Source organism: Euprymna scolopes, chromosome 25 (assembly GCF_053919585.1).
Source record: "Euprymna scolopes isolate OS-2025 chromosome 25, ASM5391958v1, whole genome shotgun sequence".
Classification (NCBI taxonomy): domain Eukaryota; kingdom Metazoa; phylum Mollusca; class Cephalopoda; order Sepiida; family Sepiolidae; genus Euprymna; species Euprymna scolopes.
The window spans coordinates 93,452,841-93,474,015 of NC_136506.1; the positions used below are offsets into that span (position 1 = coordinate 93,452,841).

The window sequence follows — 21,175 nt, forward strand, 5'->3', positions numbered from 1 at the left end:
AGAAAATTGACTCTATAATAATATATACGAAATCTGCAAGAATTAAAATATTATATTTAAGCGTATTTTACGACCGAGCTACGCCGAGTGTCCCTGCTTTTGCAGTTTTATACAAAAGAGCTATTAATGCAATAATATGACATTTTACGCTGAACATCCACAGAATATCAACATCAATGTATTACATATGAAAGAGTCCGCCGTGGAATTTCCACAGGTCCCGCGAGTGGGTAATTATTCGAATATATTTATAACTTTTAGCATATTATTTTTGTTTTGTTATTTTTTACCGAAATTCGGCATTAAAAAACATGAAAGACGGTTGATATTCTGTAAAACAAAACAAAATTTCAAACTGGTTTTATAATAGATAATGGTTCTAGTCTGTGGAGATTCACCGTGCTAGGAAGAATATCTTTTATTAAAGCGTTTCCATTAATGATTATCGAGCCAAATCTAATTGGTTCACGTTATCAGAGCGTGATGTTTTTTGTTTGTTGAATTTGTTATTGTTGTTGTTGTTGTTGTTTTGACACGCCTCTCTCATAATAAATAGGTAGCTGTTAAAATACGGCACTTATTAAACGAGAAACTGACGAGCAGTTGAGATTTTCTGTCTTATCAACAAACTGCTCACTTCTACTCGGGTCTAAGTAACTCACCAAACTGTTAATTTGATGAGCTGCAGAACGAGGAACATACACACGCTGTCATTTGCACCATGAAGTATGAAGACGTGATAGAAGCTGTGGGTGGATGTGGCCGCTACCAAATCTTCACTCTTAATCTGCTCTACATCTGCACCGCATTTGATGGATTACAAATTGGTTCGATGGTTTTTATTGTGCCAGAAATAAATCACAGGTAAGTCTATAAATTTGCTTTTTAATTTTGAGGTCCCCATTCATCAAGGCTAAGAGCCCCTCGAGTATAAGGGTCAATGAAATGGGAATGAATGCCAATCAAAAGATGAAGAACACTATGGGACTACTAACATTGCTGAATGGTAGGATTGATTTTGATATTTTTGCGTTTGATTACTTATCGTGTGGTCTATGATAGAAATGGAGAACACTATGGGAGTACTATGGTCCATTATAACAACTAAAAACATAACCCATAACAAGAAATTAAGAACACTATGGCATGACAAGATGAAGAACATAATGGGAGTACTATAATCCATGACAGAAATGAGGAACATTATGGGAGTATGATGGTCTATTACAAGAATGAGGAACATTATGGGAGTATAATGGTCTATTACAAGAATGCGGAACATTATGGGAGTACGATGGCCCATTGAAGGCATGAAGAACACTATGGAAGTACTATAATCCATGGCAGGAATGAGGGACATCATCTGCACCATTTTTTTTTATCGCATATCAGAAATAAATCATTGGTAAGTTTATATTCGTTTTCCTATATGTTTTTAATATTGTATTCTCGATCAAAATTTATGTATTTGCAAAGAATGGGCACCTAGACTGTTTCATTTTTATGGATTTAGTAGCAAGTATTGAATGAATGTATCAATTTTCTCCCCTACCGTAAGAAATGTGACACAAGTGTCGGAAAGTCGGATTGAAACGTCAATGTCCACTGGGAGGGGACACTCTGACCCTAATAATGATGCCTGGGCAGACCCATCGGTATTCCCCAGTTAGCAATAAACTAATCATTTCTCAAAGAGAGAAGGCAAAGCCTGGGAGGCTGGAACTCCTAGAACTGTACAGTATAAACATTATATCGCAATCAACAGGGATCATTATAAGAATGGTTGAAATTCTGTGGATTTGCAAATCGAAAGTAAAAATGTTACGACGAAGTGAAAATTTGAGGTTGTTCCGAAACGTTATCTTCTTATTTTTTTGTGCTGTTATTTTATTATGTTTTATTTGCTCGGCAAAAAAAATGTTTAAAAACAAACTAATCTAACCCGCGCAACACACAGGTTCTCGCGAGATCACCGAAGTTAAGCAACGATGAGTCTGGCCAATACCAAATGGGTTACCATTTGGGAAGGCTAAGCGCTGCATGTATCGCGCTGTGTCGTAAATATTTCCAGGTTAGTATCTGGGGACGCGTTTAACTCACGGGGGCGGGATGAGATGCACTCCCTAATCAAGACCGAAAGCAACATCAAACTACCCCCTTGATTTTCCGAGATTACCATTGCTCTACAATTTGGAGAGCCGTGGTCGCCGGTGCTGTTAAAAGATAGGGCCGCTGCATGCATGCAATCTAACTCTACGCATTCTTAGTATCGTCTACCTATTTAGATTTGGGAACTTGCAAATCGTGAGCTGCTTCGGTCATCTGCGGGACTGATTCGGGATTCCTCGTCAATATTGAGAACTCTGACACCATTTGCTAATCCTTACAGCTATAGAATTATGTTGGGTATTTTTAGATTGCAATTGTGTGCACTTTCTTATTGTATTTTTAGATTGCAATTGTGTGCACTTTCTTATTGTATTTTTAGATTGCAATTGTGTGCACTTTCTTATTGTATTTTTAGATTGCAATTGTGTGCACTTTCTTATTGTATTTTTAGATTGCAATTGTGTGCACTTTCTTATTGTATTTTTAGATTGCAATTGTGTGCACTTTCTTATTGTATTTTTAAATTGCAATTGTGTGCACTTTCTTATTGTATTTTTAGATTGCAATTGTGTGCACTTTCTTATTGTATTTTTAGATTGCAATTGTGTGCACTTTCTTATTGTATTTTTAGATTACAATTGTGTGCACTTTCTTATTGTATTTTTAGATTGCAATTGTGTGCACTTTCTTATTGTATTTTTAGATTGCAATTGTGTGCACTTTCTTATTGTATTTTTAGATTGCAATTGTGTGCACTTTCTTATTGTATTTTTAGATTACAATTGTGTGCACTTTCTTATTGTATTTTTAGATTGCAATTGTGTGCACTTTCTTATTGTATTTTTAGATTACAATTGTGTGCACGTTCTTATTGTATTTTTAGATTGCAATTGTGTGCACTTTCTTATTGTATTTTTAGATTGCAATTGTGTGCACTTTCTCATTAGATTTTCTGGATGCTGATTATAGAATTTTGCACAGTTGTCTGTTTTTTTTTTGTTTTTTTTTAGTTTAATTTATTTTTGATTGTCTAAAACTTTAAAAATAAAACAACTAATCTAACGTTGCTGAATTTTTAAGATAATGATTAATTATTCGTATTATTTACATTTTCTTGAACTGCTATTCTTATCTGTAATGTTATTTTTAAAGGCCCGTGGTTTAGTGAATAAAATACTTGGTAAAATTCAGTTGCAAGTTACACCCTTCTGGAAGGTTGAATGTACAATTCTCAGTGCAGACGACACTAAGAATGCAATTGCGAATTATTTAGGACTTATACCCTGTCGTGTCTGACAGAAGGAAAGCATAATAAAGAGTTCCGTTGAAAATTCTGTGCAGATTCCTGAGTTCAACAGAAAAAATTCCGAGTTTGACAAGATACGCCTGAAGAAGACTGGAGGTTACATTGACCGAAACTTTGTGAAAATAACACTGAAAAATAGAACAGTAGTCCAAAGAATCCAAATAATACGAACTAATCAAACATTAAGCATACGTAGCGTCTTACATTTGAGGGGGGGGCTTATAAATCGTAAGTTGTTTCGGTTATTTGCGAGACTGATTCGGGATTCTTCGTCAATGTTAGAAAGTGACTATAAGAACTGAAATCTTCCAGGTGCCTATTCCTGTTTTTCGAGTGCATATACTTGCGCTATTTTTTTATTGGTTGGTTGGTTGGTTGGTCGTTTTTGTTTTACGGCATATCAACCCTTTTCGGGTTATTTAATGCCGAATCCAAAGATTTAGAAGAAAAATTTTTTTTAATAGAATATATTTGTTGTTTTCTATTTAACCCATAGTTGGGACCCTAACAGGTACTACCACTCCGGGTTAGAGTGGACCTGGGAGCAATGGTAATTAAAGGGTGGCTCCTCACTCCCCAAAGCCCACAAACTGGGGCCTCACCACTGTATATAGTTTAAAGTCATATCCAGGACCCCCATTGAGGGACTTTTACCCTCTGCAGGGGGGCAGTCGGCGTATTCTAATGCCCCACCGACAGGGCCTTTTTTTTTTTTTGATTACTGAATGCACAATTCTGCACTCATTGTCTGTTGCAATAAACATGTTACATGCAAAATGATTGCACGCTACATTTGGTGATGTATTTTAGCACAAATGTAGATTCCCAATTTTCGACGACAAATTCCAGATTTGGTGAGTTATGCAGACGTTAAATTCATCAGAAAAGAAAGCGGGATATAAATACATTATAGTTAACATTCGAGCAATCATGCTCTCTAAAATACAGCGGCATATAATTTATATAAAACGCATTCGAATTAAATTCTTTACCGAACATATTTAGTCTTAACGAAAACGATTCAAAAGATTTTTTGAACGGTAAAAGTACAGAATAGTTAACACTCAAGAACTATTTATTAAAAAATGGTGGTTAAATTATAATCTTTCTTGTCAAAAAGACAGATTTTTATTTAAAAAAAGTAGGAAATGAAATATATGAGAAATCGTTTCTACGAAGAATTTCATTCTAGTGTGTTTTATATAAATTGTTTTTATTTTGTTAACGAGTTCTCATTGTTAACTACTTTGTTTTGCCGACATTCCTCTTAATTTTTTTATGTCAATCCATTCAACCTGTAACGTAGTCGCTGACTCCGTCATTTAAATAGTCAAGCTAGGACACATACGCACGCATATTGACGACTCACACGCCGAATTAATGCCACGTCAGTATTTAAACCACGGTGTTAGCGTGACGTCACGGAATAAAATGCATATACATGAATTAAGATCGCAGGAAAAGATAGAGGAGAAAAAAGGAAGGGACGCGTGGGCGATATTATTTGTATGTCCATATTTTCCCTGAGCGAAAGCGAAACAACCAGCAGAAACAGGCGAATTTTGGGTGGTACCTACAGAGGAAAAGAAAAGGACGCGTGGCAAGTTGGAAGGTACGCTTGACAAACACGCGAGTCTCCGCCTTCTACCCCTTTGAAAGCGAGCCGGCCGACATGTGGTTCCTAGAGAGAGTTATTGCGATACATCATACTGCTATCTGACAGAAAATAGAAAGGAATACAGAGAGCATACCTGTAGTGTTGTAAATACCTGTCGGCGACTTGCGTGTAGAACCGAACAAACTAAATAACGTTTTTTCTTTCACCTAAAAAGTTTATGCTAAAGTTTTATTTATTTTTGTGAGTCTCTAAATACAGTGTTTAGTTCATTTTAAAAGTAACTAGCTGGACGTCCGGCGTTGCCTGGTCGCACAATACACTTAAACATGATATTTTACTTTATGCAGATTACATATTTATTATTATAGAATAAATCATCAATTGATTAATATATATTAGGAGGAATAATTTGCCCAGTGGACTAATTCGCAAATAAATAAATAAATAAATAAATAAATAAATAAAATAATGATAATGTCGTCTATCGAATTTCATCTGTGTTTGTTTACAATATCACGTCAGATGATATTTGGGCTTTGCGATGAATGCCCTGGAAAAGTCACTTCTGATTAATGTTTAGTTTTTAAATATGTAAACGAAGAAATGATTTGCGGCAATTTTTAATCATACCTCTTCTTTTTATCGAAAATAGAACTCATTAAAAAGAAAAAAGAAAATAAATGGTAAGTTGCATCCGGGCTTGAACAGGGGGTCATTCGACTTGTAGTCGAGTGGTCTACCACTGAGCTATATCTCCAGATGACAAGAAATCTGTTTTGTTTTTTAAAGAAGAAATGGTTTGATGAGATTTTTTTTATTTCCCTTGGCCGGTGTAACGTCAAATATTCCCATGTAATTTTTTTTTTTTAAGCGAGAAGAGATTATTTTAAGATCGGATTTTTTTTTCGATTTTCGATACTTATTGGATAATTTTCTGTAGAAAAGATATTTAAGAATATTGCCAAACGTATAAATTGTCTGTGTGTTAAATTTGAAACAGATTGGTTCAGCCGTTTCGGAACCTATGAGGAAGGAAGGAACACACACACACACACAGAAATGGCGATGACAACGTTATAAAGCTTCCTTTCGTCATACGAAATATTAAAGCCGTGTTGTGAATAAGAAATATCTTATTGTAGCCCTGGTTAAAAGGTTTTGCACTATTACGAACACGTCCTGGAAAATGTACTTTTAGTGACGATTGATAATATAAGAATAGAACAACGTATTAAATAACTCATCTCATGAATATTAATTTTTTTCCCCCCTTTTTAAAAACTGTTATGCCCATCCATTTGAAAATGTCCTTTTGTGTAGCGAAGCATCAAAGCAATATTGACTTTTTTGATCATATATTTTTTTTTCAGTTAATAGCTTTCTCTGCTATGTTTTTTTTTCAACGCTTTGTAAGACCATTATTGTAAAGACACAGAATAGTTAACACTCCAGAACTAGTATTCAAAAATGATGAAATTATAGTCTACAAAAGGCATTCTAAAACAATGTCTCCTGTTTTATTTATATATATTTATTTATTTATTTAATTCGCTCGAATAGATTAAAGATTGCAACTTGCATTAACCCGAAACTCTCATCGCTCTGGCCGTGAGACTCTAACAAAACAACTCCTTTCATCGGCGTGTGTCAAAAGCAGAAATATTTCATTGAATTCCCACTATGCAGAAAAAAAAGAATCGATCAATATTCACAGGCGCCTGTCAAACGTTTACGAAGTCGATGCAGTTGGTGTCAGCACAGGAAAGAAACAGGTTTGCCAGTCTCAGAGATGTGAGTTAAAAAGCGCGCTCCGGACGCCCATGCATAGCATTCACCCCATCGCTGGCTGAAGTGCATTTTGAATGTTGATGAATATATAGAAAAATTAATTATGGAGCTCAAAGTGTCATTCGTTCTAATTGTACCTCACCTGTCTTCGTAGCTGTTCAACTTTTTTTTTAGAATTAAAAAATAGAATCCACTACTTTTGGAACGACCCTCGTAGATTACTGAGAAGACAGATTGCATATAACAAAAGGTATAAAATAGAAAACTCTTACAAGTCGTTTGCAAATAGAATTTTATTCTAGTGCGTTTTATATCGATTATGTTTTTATGTACATTGTTCACGAGTTCTCGCGTTTTAACTACTTTGTACTTTTGCCGACTTTTCTCATAAAAAATATTGTTTGATGTCAATCCATTGAAAATTTCTTTTCTCATATTAAATATTAAAGCGGTATTGTTTTTGTTTTTGTTTTTTTTTCTTGATCACATCTTCTTTTATTAGCTTTTTTCATCTGATTGTATGCTCTGCCATGCTCTGTAAACGATTTTTTTTGAAATGGTAAAGGTACAGAATAGTTAACACTCGAGAACTAGTAAAATAAGAGACGTTGTGGGCCTGTCTCTGCTTTATCGTTATTTTCATGGCAAGTGCTCGTATAAGCTCCAATCTATAGCCCCCCCACCAAACTTTCACGAGAAACACTCGTCTAGCTGAAAACACTATTATTATTTACTTACTTCACGAGGGTAACATGCTCTTGTTCCGTCAGCCATTACTGGATAAAGGTCCTAAGTAATTTTCAATTGTATTTTTCGATTGCCCACACTGAAGATTGAACCTTCAACCTTCAGGAGAATATCACTTTTTACAATTGACTTTTCCAAGTACTTTAATCACTGCACCACGGGTACCCCGTGCTACTCCAGTGAAATAAATAACGAGTTCCGCTCGAAATTCCGTCCTAATTCCCGAGTTCCACAGAAACATTCCCGAGTTCGACAAGATACACTTGAAGAAGGTCGAAGGTTACATCGACTGAAACGTTGTAAAAATCACACTCAAGATTAAAACAGTAGTCCAATGAATCCAAATAATACAAATAACCAATCCTCATCTCAAAAATTCAGAAACGTCATATCTTGCAAATTGTTGCTACATGTAAAACTAGCTGCGCTCCGCCATTGCATTATAGTTTACTAGTTCTCAAATATTAACCATTTTATAAAAGCTGCTCGTCCAGAATTGCCTCTGTGATACTATTGGCGTACCTCAAACTGTTAAAACACTCGGGCAACGCCGAGCTGAAATGCTAGTATATGAAATAAAACGGTTTCCTTAGTTCTCGCGCACTTGTGTATATTTATTACATTATGGTGTGTGTGTGTGTTCTACCATAACTTTTTTCTCTTTCTCTCTCTCTCTGTCTCTCTCTTGTCCTCTCTCGCGCTTTCTCTTTCTCACTCACTCTTTCTTTTTTCACGCTCTTTTATTCTCTCTCTCTCTCTCTCTATCTCTCTCTATCTCTCTCTCTATCTCTCTCTATATCTCTCTCTATCTATCTATCTCTCGCAGTTATACTTAATATATAGTGTGACATAACGGTGTGTGTGTGTGTGTGTGTGTGTGTGTGTGTGTGTTCTACGAAACCTTTTTCTCTCTCCCTCTGTCTCTCTTCTCTCTCTCTCTCTCTCTCTCTCTTTCACACTCCCTTTCCATTTCTTTCTTTCTCTTCTCTCTCACACTTTCTCTCTTTTTTTTTTTAACTAAGTATTTTTTTTCATTCTATTTGAAAGTCTTCTGTGAAGTCATGTATCGTTTCGTTTTCCTTTTTCAAATTCGTTGTTGGTCTAAACTCGACTTACAATTTTAAAATTGCTTTTTGGCAAACTCCATATATTAATCGTATTACTTCTTCGAACTACTGTTCTCATATTGAGTATCATTTTCACAACGTTTCGGCCGTTGTAACTACCGACGTCCTTCAACTCGGAAGCTTTCTGTTAAACTCAGGAATCTGCAAAGATTTATTTAATCCACGGGGGTGTCATGTTCTCGTTCCGTCAGCCATGACTGTGTATAAGCCTTAAGTATTTCTCAATTGTGTGTTGAGCGTCGCTCGCTCTGACGATTAAAATTCCTTAAGAAGAGTATCACTTACAACTGAATTTAATATTATTTAATAAGCGAATAATTCTAGTTTGAATTTTGAGTCTTAACCCTTTTTTTTTTGTTTGTTTTGGATATACAATCTTACTAGTTATCACTAGATATTTGTCTATTATTAATATATATATATATATATATATATATACTAGCGTTTCAGCCCGGCGTTTCCCGGGTGTTTGGAGGTGTATGTTGAGCAAAAAACAAAAAGCGGTCATTTTTTTAACTTTGACCTCTATTATGAACTCTTAAAATTTATTTTTTGGGGCTCAAATTAAGTTATTAAGTTAGATCCCTGTCCAAGGAATATATATCTACAATTTCAAGTGTTTAGACCCAAAATTGGTGGAGGAGTTTGGTAGAGTTCTCGAAGGTCAAATCATTGAAGTTTCACTCCTTAACAGCCAAATTTTTGGCTGAAAACCAATCACAAAGATTTTCCCAAATCACAATACCCTGTATATCAAATTTGGAGTCTGTAGACTGAAAATTGACAAAGATATTGCGTAGGAAAATGTACACACACACACACGCACACACAGACACACACACAGACACGTTCACTTTTACATATATATATATATATATAAAAGTGAACATGTCTGTGTGTCTGTGTGTGTACATTTCCCTACGCAATAAGTCTGTCAATTTTTAGTCTATAGACACAAAATTTGATATACAGAGTACTTGGGAAAATCTATGCGATCGGGTTTCGGCCAGAAATTTGGATGTTAATGGGTCAAAGTCCAACGATTTCACCTTTGAGAACTCTACCAAACTCCTCCGCCAATTTTGGGTATAAACACTTGACATTTTAAATATAGGTTCCTTGGACACGGGTCTAACTTAATAACTTGCTTTGAGCCCAAAACAATAAATGTTAAGGGGTCATAATAGGGGTCAATTTTTTTAAAAAAATTGACCGTTTTTGTTTGTTTGTTTGTTTTTTTTTCTGTTTTTTTTTTTTTTGTTTTTTTTTGCTCAGCATACACCTCCAAACACCCAAGCAACGCCGGGTACCCATACTAGTGTATATATATATATATATATATATATATATATATATATATATATATATATATATATATATACTAGCAGGGAGACCCGACGTTGCCCATGATTGAATGATGATCAGTGAATATTTCACACTCCTATATTTTATTGTCATCGAAATCCGTGAAATCGACCCAGGAAGGAGCTTCACATGCCTCTATGAAGTAACTTAGTCCAAAATATATTTTACATTGCACTCTAGAGAACCTACTATTTTTTCGGGGTTCGAACCTACAGACCACGTCATGAAAAAAAAAACCCAAAAACACATAAATTTTCTAGTCTTATAAAATTCTTTGCAGTAAATGAAAAACGAATTAAGAAATATACGTGCAGAGTTTGAACCTACAGACCACGTCATGCAAAACATAAATAAATAACACACGCTATCAACTTACCCACAGTAGAATTTACACGGCCCGTTGTTCTATCATTGTTGCTAAGCGACAACATAGAAAAAGTGGGTTTATGAATGATAGATGAATTAAAATAACCGTTTCGATTATCGGTAATTATTGAGGCATTCTGAGACAAAACTTAACAAAACTAAACTAAAATTCTGTAAATTTTAAAGAAAATCTGTTCAGCCGTTTCAGAGAAGGAACGAACTCAGACGTACACAGACAAAGTTGTATTTTTTACTATTGATTACTACCTATTATTACAAATTAATGTATGTACATATGATATCTCTACTATAATATAAAAGTCACTTTATGTGTATGAGCGTGAGAGAGAGAAATGACCGAGCCTATCTTTACAATTTTCACACAAAGCTAATTCATATGTCTGGCAGTGTTCTTAGATATGTTTTGTACAGAAATGCAACCAATAAGTATCGAAAATTGAAAAAATACGACCCTAAAAATAGTCTGTCTTCTCTTATAGATAAAAAACAAAAAAAGAATTTTTGCAGAGGAATATTTTACGTTATACAGTGTAATCTTAGCCGGAGTAACGTAAAATATTCCCCTGTAAAAATTCTTCATTTTAATCCATAATATAAAAGAGAGATTATCTTTAAGATCGTCAAGCCGAAATATCAGCTGACGTGATATTGTAAACAAACACAGACGAAATTTGATAAACGACATTATCATTATTATTATTTAATTTATTTTTTATTCGAACTAGTCCTCATCAAATATAATATTCTGGCCAAATTATTCCTCGTCAGATATAGTATTCAATAGAGGAATTGTTCTGTAGTAATGCATAAGCAATCTGCATAAATTAAAATATCATGTTTAAGCGTATTATACACACAATATATGTATATACATGTATATGTAAATGTATATGTATATACATGTATATATATGTATATATGTATATATATGTATATATATGTATTTCTACGTATATATATATATATGTATATATATATGTATATATATGCATGTATATATGTATATGTACGTATGTATATATGTATGTATAGATATATATATATATATATATATATTTACGAATATATATGCATGCGTGTATATATATATATATATATATATATATAACTACTTCATTTACTCACACAAATTTAATATACGAAAGTATAGATTTATGCGTAAACTTTAAGTATTTACTTTAAAAGTGCTCAATACGTAGGTAGAGCTAGTTAGTAATTTATAAAATATATATGGCGATTAAGCTACACTGAATATTCTGCGTTTCATCCACTGTAGGATTCGTCAGGCTTATGCGCATAAGCCTGACGAATCCTACAGTGGATGAAACGCAGAATATTCAGTGTAGCTTAATCGCCATATATATTTTATAAATTACCATATATATATATATATATATATATATATATATATATATATATATATATATATATATATATATATATATATATATATATACTTATTCAGTTCTACAGAATTTCGGATCAGTTGTTTAAATATATATGTATATATTTAGTTGAAGTTTATTACAAGAGAGATACAATAATTCCCGCTAATACATATCGTTATTTTTTTCAAATTATTATGTATATATGCGGAGAAATAGCAGAAGGCGTCACGTTAGCAAAGCCATGTGCGTTTTATTTTAATATAAGTACACGTAATTTATAAGTAAATGTTTTGACTCTGCCGTTCGCTTTCTTTTTTGCATCGAATTGCGTATTCCGCCATATCCTTTTTCTCAAGTCAAAACTTATAAATGAAATGTTTACAGCCGGTAGTGACAGAAAATAACAGCAATTTAATGCATAACATCAAGATGAAATTATATTGTCAACAAAAATAGAAATATAGGTTAATGTACGGTCGGTGGTTTACAAAAGTTTATTCCATGTAGAAAGTTCGTTTGCATGTGTAATGTATATATATATATATATATATATATATATATATATATATATATATATATATATACACACACACAACCGACACGCTTACTTTATTATACAATCTGAAATCCTACGGCATTTCAGTATTTAATATATATATATATATATATATATATATTGTTTTATGTGTCATCTGTGTGTCAGGTCATGTCATATGCTACTGGTACCATGTAACCCAGTATTTTCTGCCTCATGGTCGGCTCACCGGCGACTAAACTGGTTCTCCCACCAGACTTGTTTGATGAGGAGGGTGGCTAGTCTCCCTGAAGGATTAGAAACAAGACCTTCCAAAGGGCGAATGAACTCTTTTTCTGGGTCAACGGTCAACTAGCATCGTGTGTGTTTGTGTGTATGTATGTGTGTGCTCCAATAAGCCGTGGTGAAGGCAACCTATCTAGGAGAAGCAAATCTCTGATTTAAAAAAAAACATACAGCGGGAGACCAGTACCCGCATTAAGCTGGTCTGCTCTTTAACTTGTTGCTGGCTATCTTGCTCTTGCTTGTTGCTGGATCTCAACATTTTGAACCGAGAGAGAGACTTAGCTGTCGTACAAAGCTAAGAATCTGTAACATCATCTGTGTATAGATACTCCCTCAGGCATTTTTCTATTAAAATGGTCCTGTAGCGATGGAAAAGTTGTGACGTGTGGAGGTTTGAAGTGCTGGAAATATGTAATAATTGATCTCAATGACTGTCTTCAGTGTCATGCCTGCTTGAGCGTGTGAATTCACCAGTAGGACTAAAAAAAAAGTCATTTTTGGGCTCATGGACTTTAAGTGTCTGAGGGAGTGGTACTCGTCTGACAAGACGTTGCAATTATCATATATTATTTTAAATTCTATACTAGGTTTGCTTATATATCGATATATTAACTTAGATTTTACTGCCCCTTTCTGTTTCACATTATGATCAGCTGGAACAAACAATTTTTAGCAGGTTTTTATTTCTTTATTGACTATTATCATACCTGGTCTCATTGCTTGTATAAGTTAGTATGTTTTTATTTTAATGGTCAACCATATTTTATACTGACCAATCAGATGTTCTTCCTTTTGTCATCAAATCTCGACCACGCCCTTAAGTACTTTCACAAGTTCAGTTAGAAATATTACCAGTTCTTAACGTGAAAAAAAATGCAAGTACCCAGAAGTATCCCTCCGGATTCAGAAAAAATAAAATGTCCTCGGTCATAAGTTTTTTTCTGAATGTTTAGGTCGAAGACACGTCGACAATTCCTCAGCAGTTTCTAATCTAAAAGGAATGGGTGTCTTCGATTCTTGCTACATTTCAACCGCCATGTGCTTTCTACTTCTGCTGCTATGTGAACTGATTGTGTGATCTGTTCTAGTTGCTATCCTAAGATCGACTGTATATGTCAAATTTTAAAGCCCCAAATATGCACTTTCAATCCAAATCACGTCAGTTCAGCGAGTGCTTTGCACTGTTCGACCTATCTCTGGTGTTGACACCGTGATCCCTTTCTCAAAACCACCTTCAGCAGTGTTCGCGACAGATTTTGGAACTCGAGATAACTTTAGAAACGAAACAACGAGCCCCGTTATTTAAATTTATCCTTAATGCATTTGCTAAAAACTGTCAGTCTGTCTACATAGAGCTCCATTATACAACAGGTGTTTGTCAGATTACATTGCATGTAAAACAAACTCAGAGGTGCAATATTCTCTCGATGGAACAAGGATTGGAGCCGGTTGATAGTGCAGGACTATTAGATTTTAGACTAAGAGGGAGAGGGTAGTGGTGGATGCACTAGCCCACATGTGACAACGATATTTCATACTTGTGCTAATGCTGGTTTTGTAGAGTTACGGTGTGAGTAGTTTTCTGTGAGAGTGGAGGGAGATCTCGCCTTCTTTACAGGAGCCTTAGCAATATCTTCGATGTATTTGTTCTACTTCCTGTTAGCCGTGAATGTTAAGTCAAAGAATGATAAACTCTCAAGTAGTTACCGATTAATCGTTATTTCATTGTTATCAGTAGAAAGTAGAAAATATAGAATTCAATTCTTAATGGGGTTTTTTTTTCATGTTATTTTGTTAATATAGAAACATTAGAGTTTCTCCATTCTCAGTACACAGCCTGTTCCTCCTAAGTTCATACACATTATCACAGTATTTAAAGTTGAATACTTTTAAGTTGTAATGTAGAAACATTAGACTTTTTCTATTCTCATGACGCAGCCTGTTACTCATAGGTTCATACACATTCCCACCTGTACTAAAGAGCCTCTCACTCTCCAAGATGGTGTGCTTAAATATTTTGAAGCCTGTTTACTCAGCAGTAGTAAGGTCTTCTGTGTCTACTTCTACGACTGAAATGGATCATCACCTTTTGCGAGTAGTTGTAAAGCTATGTAATGGTCAAGTTCTTTAGCGCACTTAACCGATTTTAGTTTAGATTGTGATTCTTGTATTTCTGTTGCAGTTGCAGTTTCCAGGTTTAACTAAGCTTCTACCAGCTCTAAGTTTTGATTTGTTACTGTAGGTTTATTTGAAGCTAATTCATCAAACAAGTTTGAAGGAGATACAGTTTTACTTTCACTTTGATCTTCTTGACCTTCAACAAAGCTTGAAGAAGTGTATCTTGCCGATTCAAGTAGATGTAAAATCCAATTCTTATTATTTTCCATGTCATTCTTTTGAAATCAAAATGTGAATCGTGGATTTAGGAACGTAGACACACAAGTTTTTTATCATTTAGATATGATGAAAAGATTGTTTCCACTGGTTCACTGAATTGTTCAACAATGGTATGGATTCTGCTAAAGTCAGAAATATCAGAATTAGATTGGACAGCTTTTGAAAGAAATAACCTCAAAGCTAAAATTGTAGGTATTATCATTGATATGGTTGAAGTTCTGTGACTTGCTTCTTTGGTGATTTCTTCAAATGGACTCCATAACTACACAATTTTTAAACAAGTTTCATATCGATAAGTTGTTAAGGTAAAAATTTATTATCAACAGCATACATTACAAGAGCTTTTCGTTGTTCTAAATTCCTTTTTAGCATATAATATGTTGTATTCAACCGTATGTCACATTGTGAGTGTATTATGTTTTCCAAACTAAACTGATGCTGTATTTCATTTAAATTTGCTAATTGCTAATGGAGATCGATTGAAATGAGAGATTATTTCTGTCAGTTGTAATGAGTGTCTTAAAATTGTTTGAAAAAAAATGAGTCATTTATGCTATGTATGTATAAAGCGTAATAGTAATTCTAAACCATATTTCCTGACATCAGCGACCATATTTGTTCCTGAATCTCGCAATATTAAGAAAACTTTATCGAAGATTTTATCCTCATCCCAAACATTGTGCTATTCTTCACTATTCTTGCACCTGTGTGTGAGTGACTCTCACCACATTCTGACACCAACAGTCACATTTGCTCCTGAATCCTGCAATCCTAAAAACTTTATTTAGGATTTTATACTCAATTAGAATATTGCGCAATTTATTACATATTCTTGCATGTGTTTGTGCACCAGGAAATGTAACCATTCTAAGCCCAGTTCTGCACTGTTTAAAGTCATTTGAAAGCCAATGTCAAACTCAGAAAGGGAGTATTATTTGGAGCAGCTATTCGAAATGTCTGTAGTCAAGAAAATGCTACTAATTTCATCAAGAAACAATTTGGGTTTTTGTTTTTACTTTTGAAAATATATCTGAAATTATTTTTTCAGTGAAGCACTTTTTTGATGACATTTAGTGGGGTAGTTGTACCCCAGCTAATTATTTATCTTTTAGAATCCTCGATAAAAACGACAAACTCCTTTTAACATTAAAGATTTGCAAGTATTTATTCAACGGGATAATAGTGGTGGAGCTCCAAGTTATTGAGTCAGGTCCAAGTCGGACTGTTGGTGCTGGGTGAGGAGGAGAGGAAGGTGTGTCTTCGCTCGCGGCTCTGTGCTGACTGTTGGATGTCCCCTGCACTCTTTTTGGGGACAGTAGGATCAATGCGCCCTGCCTGTCGATTGGCCAGTCTATGGTCGGAAGAACTTACAGGGAAGCATTGATCCGCCAGAGAGTTTAGTTCATTAGAGGGGGTTGCTACAGACACACCGGTTTCCATTGGATCACCGAAGTTAAGCAAACGTTGAACCTAGTCAGTTCTAAATGGGTTACTATTTGGGACTACCGGGTTCTGTATGTCCTCGCTTATCTCGGCATTGTTTCCAGACGTCCTGGACTCAAACAGTACCGATTCAGGAGAGGTATGGTTGGGGATTGCGCAACCCTTGCCTCACAATTACATGCGCAGCTGCCCCTATCCTTTGTCTTTCGAGACTGAACGACTGTCATTTGAAAATACGGGTATAGAGGGCGCAATGTCTCTTTGGTGAATTCTCACTGGCAAGTAAAAAAGGGAGTTAACTTGTCTTCGTTTTACAACATAATTTAATTAATATTAGTATCATTTATGACCACAAAATTTGCTGATGAATCGGCATTAGAAAATCTGTAAATCGGTAATCGACCGATTATCACATACCGATTAATCGGTAAACGGTGATCGGCTAATTTTCTCATAGGTGCATCCCTTAGTAACAACAACAGCTGATTGGGAAGGGGTGCTGTAACTGTTAAGGGAAAGAAGCTTATTATTCATAGCATTAAATGTTCCTATTTACTTGCCTCCCCACGAGGGCAGAGTTAGACACAAGTTTGGTTCTTAATGTTGGGGAAAATGCAGCTCCTCAAAGAGGGGCACTCTGGATAGGAACAAAGATAAAAATTATCTCAGTGATGAAGGATTTCTCCTCCACTGACCGATGGCAGAAAAGGCAAAGTGTAGCATCGAAGAGATATTTACACTCCCATTCGTCACGGTTTCAGCCGTTGTCTTGAATATGTGTACATTTCTCTTGGGTCTAGCATAGAGCGTTGGATCATCGGCAAATATACCTATCTCAGTAATTTTTTGATTATATAAATGATAAAGATCCAAGGATCAACCCCTCAAGGAACCTGCATTTATATCAAGTTTTTGGACGTGTTCTACGGGTGAAAAGTTCTTTAAAAGAAAGAAAGGCCTGAGAGGATGGACCTCCTAGGTAATACCCAGGCAGCGTACCTCATTCCAATAGATACTAGGCCAGTTCCTGGCCATGCACCTATCGGGATAACTGTAAAGAACAGATTCTTGACTGTTAATTTCTACTGAGATCGTCAGAGAAAATTTGAAGGTTCTACTTCAAATCGTCCGAATTCATTGGACGAACCTGTGTGTGTATATATATATATATATATATATATATATATATATATATATATATATATATATATATATATGACTACTTCATTTAACCACATAAATTAATATACGAAGGTATAGATTTATGCGTAAACTTAAAGTATTTACTTAAGCCTGATGAATCTTAGCGTTGATGAAACATGAAATATTCTGTTTAGCTTAATCGCCATATATATTTTATAACTTACTATATATATATATATATATATATATATATATATATATATATATATATATATACCCACTACCACTAATACAGAAAGGTATTGAATTGGCTGAAAAAATTCCAATAGACCAACTAAGAACCCCAAAAGAACACAACAAAGAACAAATTCTAGCATACGTCTCTACACACAACAAAAACAACCCAGAACTATTCACACAGATAACAAAAAACCTTATCCTCCTCAATCAGAACGACAAACTAAACAACATACTTAAAACAACAAAAATAATAAAAAGCAAACGCCAACCCAAAAACTTAAAACACATCCTAACTTCCTCAAAACTCGTCCCACATACTACAAAAGGAGTTACAAAATGCAACAAACCGCGATGTGGAGTATGTGACATAATAATAGAAGGTAACACATACACATTCAAAAACCCAGCACAAACATTCAAAATAAAAAAGGATCTAAATTGCACCTCCAGAAATGTAGTATATGCACTAAGATGCACAACATGCAATAAATTCTACATAGGCGCCACCAAAAATTTCAGCAATAGAGTAGCCTTACATAAGAGCAACATCAAAATTGCAGATAACAGACACCTCTATGTTTCAAAACACGTACACACATGCAGTGGAAACAGCTTCAAAATAATGCCAATCTTCCAAACAGACAATTATTTTTATTTACTTACACAAGAAAAAAACTTCATCACCAAATTCACTCCTGAACTGAACAGAACCTAATACCATCACACAAAAACATGAAATGCAAGGTACACTCGCATGCACACCCATACACATACACATACACACACCCACACTTAAATCAGAATCGACACATTAAAACACACACACGTGCGCGCATACAACCACAAACAGACATAACACCCCTATCTTTAATACAACACACTGAACAATACCAACCCTACTTAACCTCGAAACCAACTACACTAGGAGACACCTAGAACCACAGTATAATATCTGTTCCAACACCTCGCTCCCTCCTCAGTCAGGGGAGGAGAACCCCCTCATGACTGAAACGACTATCTTCCCTTCTATCATCCCCCCATACCTACACCCCCAATGCCCCCCCCCCTCTGGGGAACAAAATCTTCCCTACACTAGGAACCGATCCTGGGTCTAGCCATACCCACATGGGGAGACAAATAAATAGAAACATTAAAAAAAATCCCCTATTTTAAATACACCCCTCTTTCTAAACAAACATAATATAAGACTAAAAGGAAAAAATCACAATATTAAAATCCAAGAATCCAAAAAATAAATATCAAAATAGAATGAAAGCACCCCCACCCTTACTTCAGAAGAGCCAGTCCCCCCTCCCTACGCATACACATTAGTAACGACCTCGGATCACAGCCGCCTTCCTAAGAAAGCAAATGACCCCAAAATATACACATTCCCAAGCCAATAAAAGCAAACACACACACGCGCGCACACACACACATAAACACACACGCACACACACACACACACACACACACACCCTACCCCACCCTAAAGGAAAAGAAAAAACACATTAGCAGAAAGAAATTGCGACTGACCGACTACAGCCAGGTCAAAATCTCCCTTGACAAAAAAAAAAAAAGCAGCATACCAATGTATAATAAACACTTACAAGCCTCCACCCCTTGGAAAAACTTCAAACTAACGAAAATCGCCATTTTTACACATTTGAAAATAATTTCTGACGAGGACGCATCAGACCGTCTGAAACGTACGTAAACGATTTCAATAACTTAAAAACATTATTACAATGATCCAAACATAATTCTCAATGAAAAACCAAGACACGGAATAATAAAATAATGTTAAAAAATACACATTGTTGGTGACTACTCCCTTATTTCAATATACTTCTTTCTTTCGTTGGAATTTATTAACCCATTTTATATAAATATATATATATATATATATATATATGCGTTTTATTTTTATTGCCGTATCTTTCTGTTAAGTTACATTATTGTTTCAGCTACTCGCCCCTTTTTGGGCCGTCTGTAGCTTCCTCAGACTTTTACAGAAATGTTCGCTATTTTGGGATGAAAGAGTGAAAGAGTGAATGAGGTCAGGGGGTACGAGGAGGGCGGGAGAAAGAGAGGAAGGGAACAAGGGGGAAGTGGGAGGGGGCGCTTGGTATGTCGGTAATGTATTAGTTTTGGGGTTTAAGGAACTTGTGGGGGAGGGTCTGGGAAGTTAATTTCTGGTGTAGCTGAGGGGATAGGGATACATGGAGGGGAAGGGGAATATGTGGGGGTGGGAGGAGGGGGGTACTTTAAAATTCGAGTCTTAATGTTAAAGTTTTTGGCGTCTCGTTGGTGAGATGATTTCTTGGTAAGTATGTCTTGACCTGTTGGGTGTTCGCTTATGTTTGGTGGCGGGGGGGGCTATGATTCGGTTTGTTAAATAATATTTCTTAAAAAATTTGTGATGACCGTTTTGCTACGATTCACTTCGTTTGCAATGGATCTATGGGAGAGTCCACCCCTATTAAGCTCAAAGATACTTCCTCTCACAAACTCTGATAATGGTTTCCCTTTTGCCATTTATAATTTAATAAGATGTTTTATCCACTAACAAGCTGCTTTTAGTAACAAAGAATGCTTTTCGTATTCATTTTTTCAAAACTAGCCGATTTTATTAAAGTGGTCTTCATTTTGACCAGGTGAAAATGTTTGTTTTTTTTTAAAATAATTATTAGATTAGGGTTAAGGTTTCGAATGAAGCAGATTTTTTTCCATCATATTTTCCCTTTTGTCAATGGTTTCAACCATTTGTTTGATTAAAAATTCGACATTATGAGCAAACGCTTACTTTCTTAAGTGGTCTTATAATTTTGACCAGGATTGTATATATATATATATATATATATATATATATATATATATATATATATATATATATATATATACATACAGGGTGACCCCAAAAAAAAAACAAAAGCTAAATGGAGGCCATCTAGAACATATGCTGTAGAACGGAGAAAAAAGGCCAAAGACCCTAGTGTTTTTATGTGATGTTTTGAATATAATAAACTAGTTATGACCAAAGTTTCTTTTCATTAGGACAAAACAATAAGAAACGAGGTCTAATTAGAGTTGGGCCCGTTTTGGGAGTCACCTTGTTTATATATATATATATATATATATATATATATATATATATATATATATATATATATATAAATTGAGTATTTTTTGTTGTTCTGACAATGATATTAAAAGCCTAGCATTTCTTTTTAAAAAGTATAAAAGCATTTCCTAATATACATGTTACAGCGATTAAATGAAGGGGTTTTTTTTTTC

General features: G+C 34.9%; 1 protein-coding gene across 2 annotated transcripts in view; it reads left to right on the plus strand.

Moving 5' to 3' along the window:
- The first annotated feature begins 442 nt into the window (after window positions 1–442).
- Window positions 443–21,175, plus strand: part of LOC145247517 (organic cation transporter protein-like) — an 83,444-nt gene continuing 62,711 nt past the window's right edge. Inside the window, exon 1 of one of the 2 annotated variants that reach the window (XM_080109333.1) lies at window positions 443–864. In XM_080109333.1, the coding sequence (XP_079965459.1) occupies window positions 722–864 (143 nt within the window). In that variant the 5' untranslated portion in view covers window positions 443–721. The remainder of the gene's footprint in view (window positions 865–21,175) is intronic. The other variant, XM_080109332.1, reaches the window with a different exon arrangement.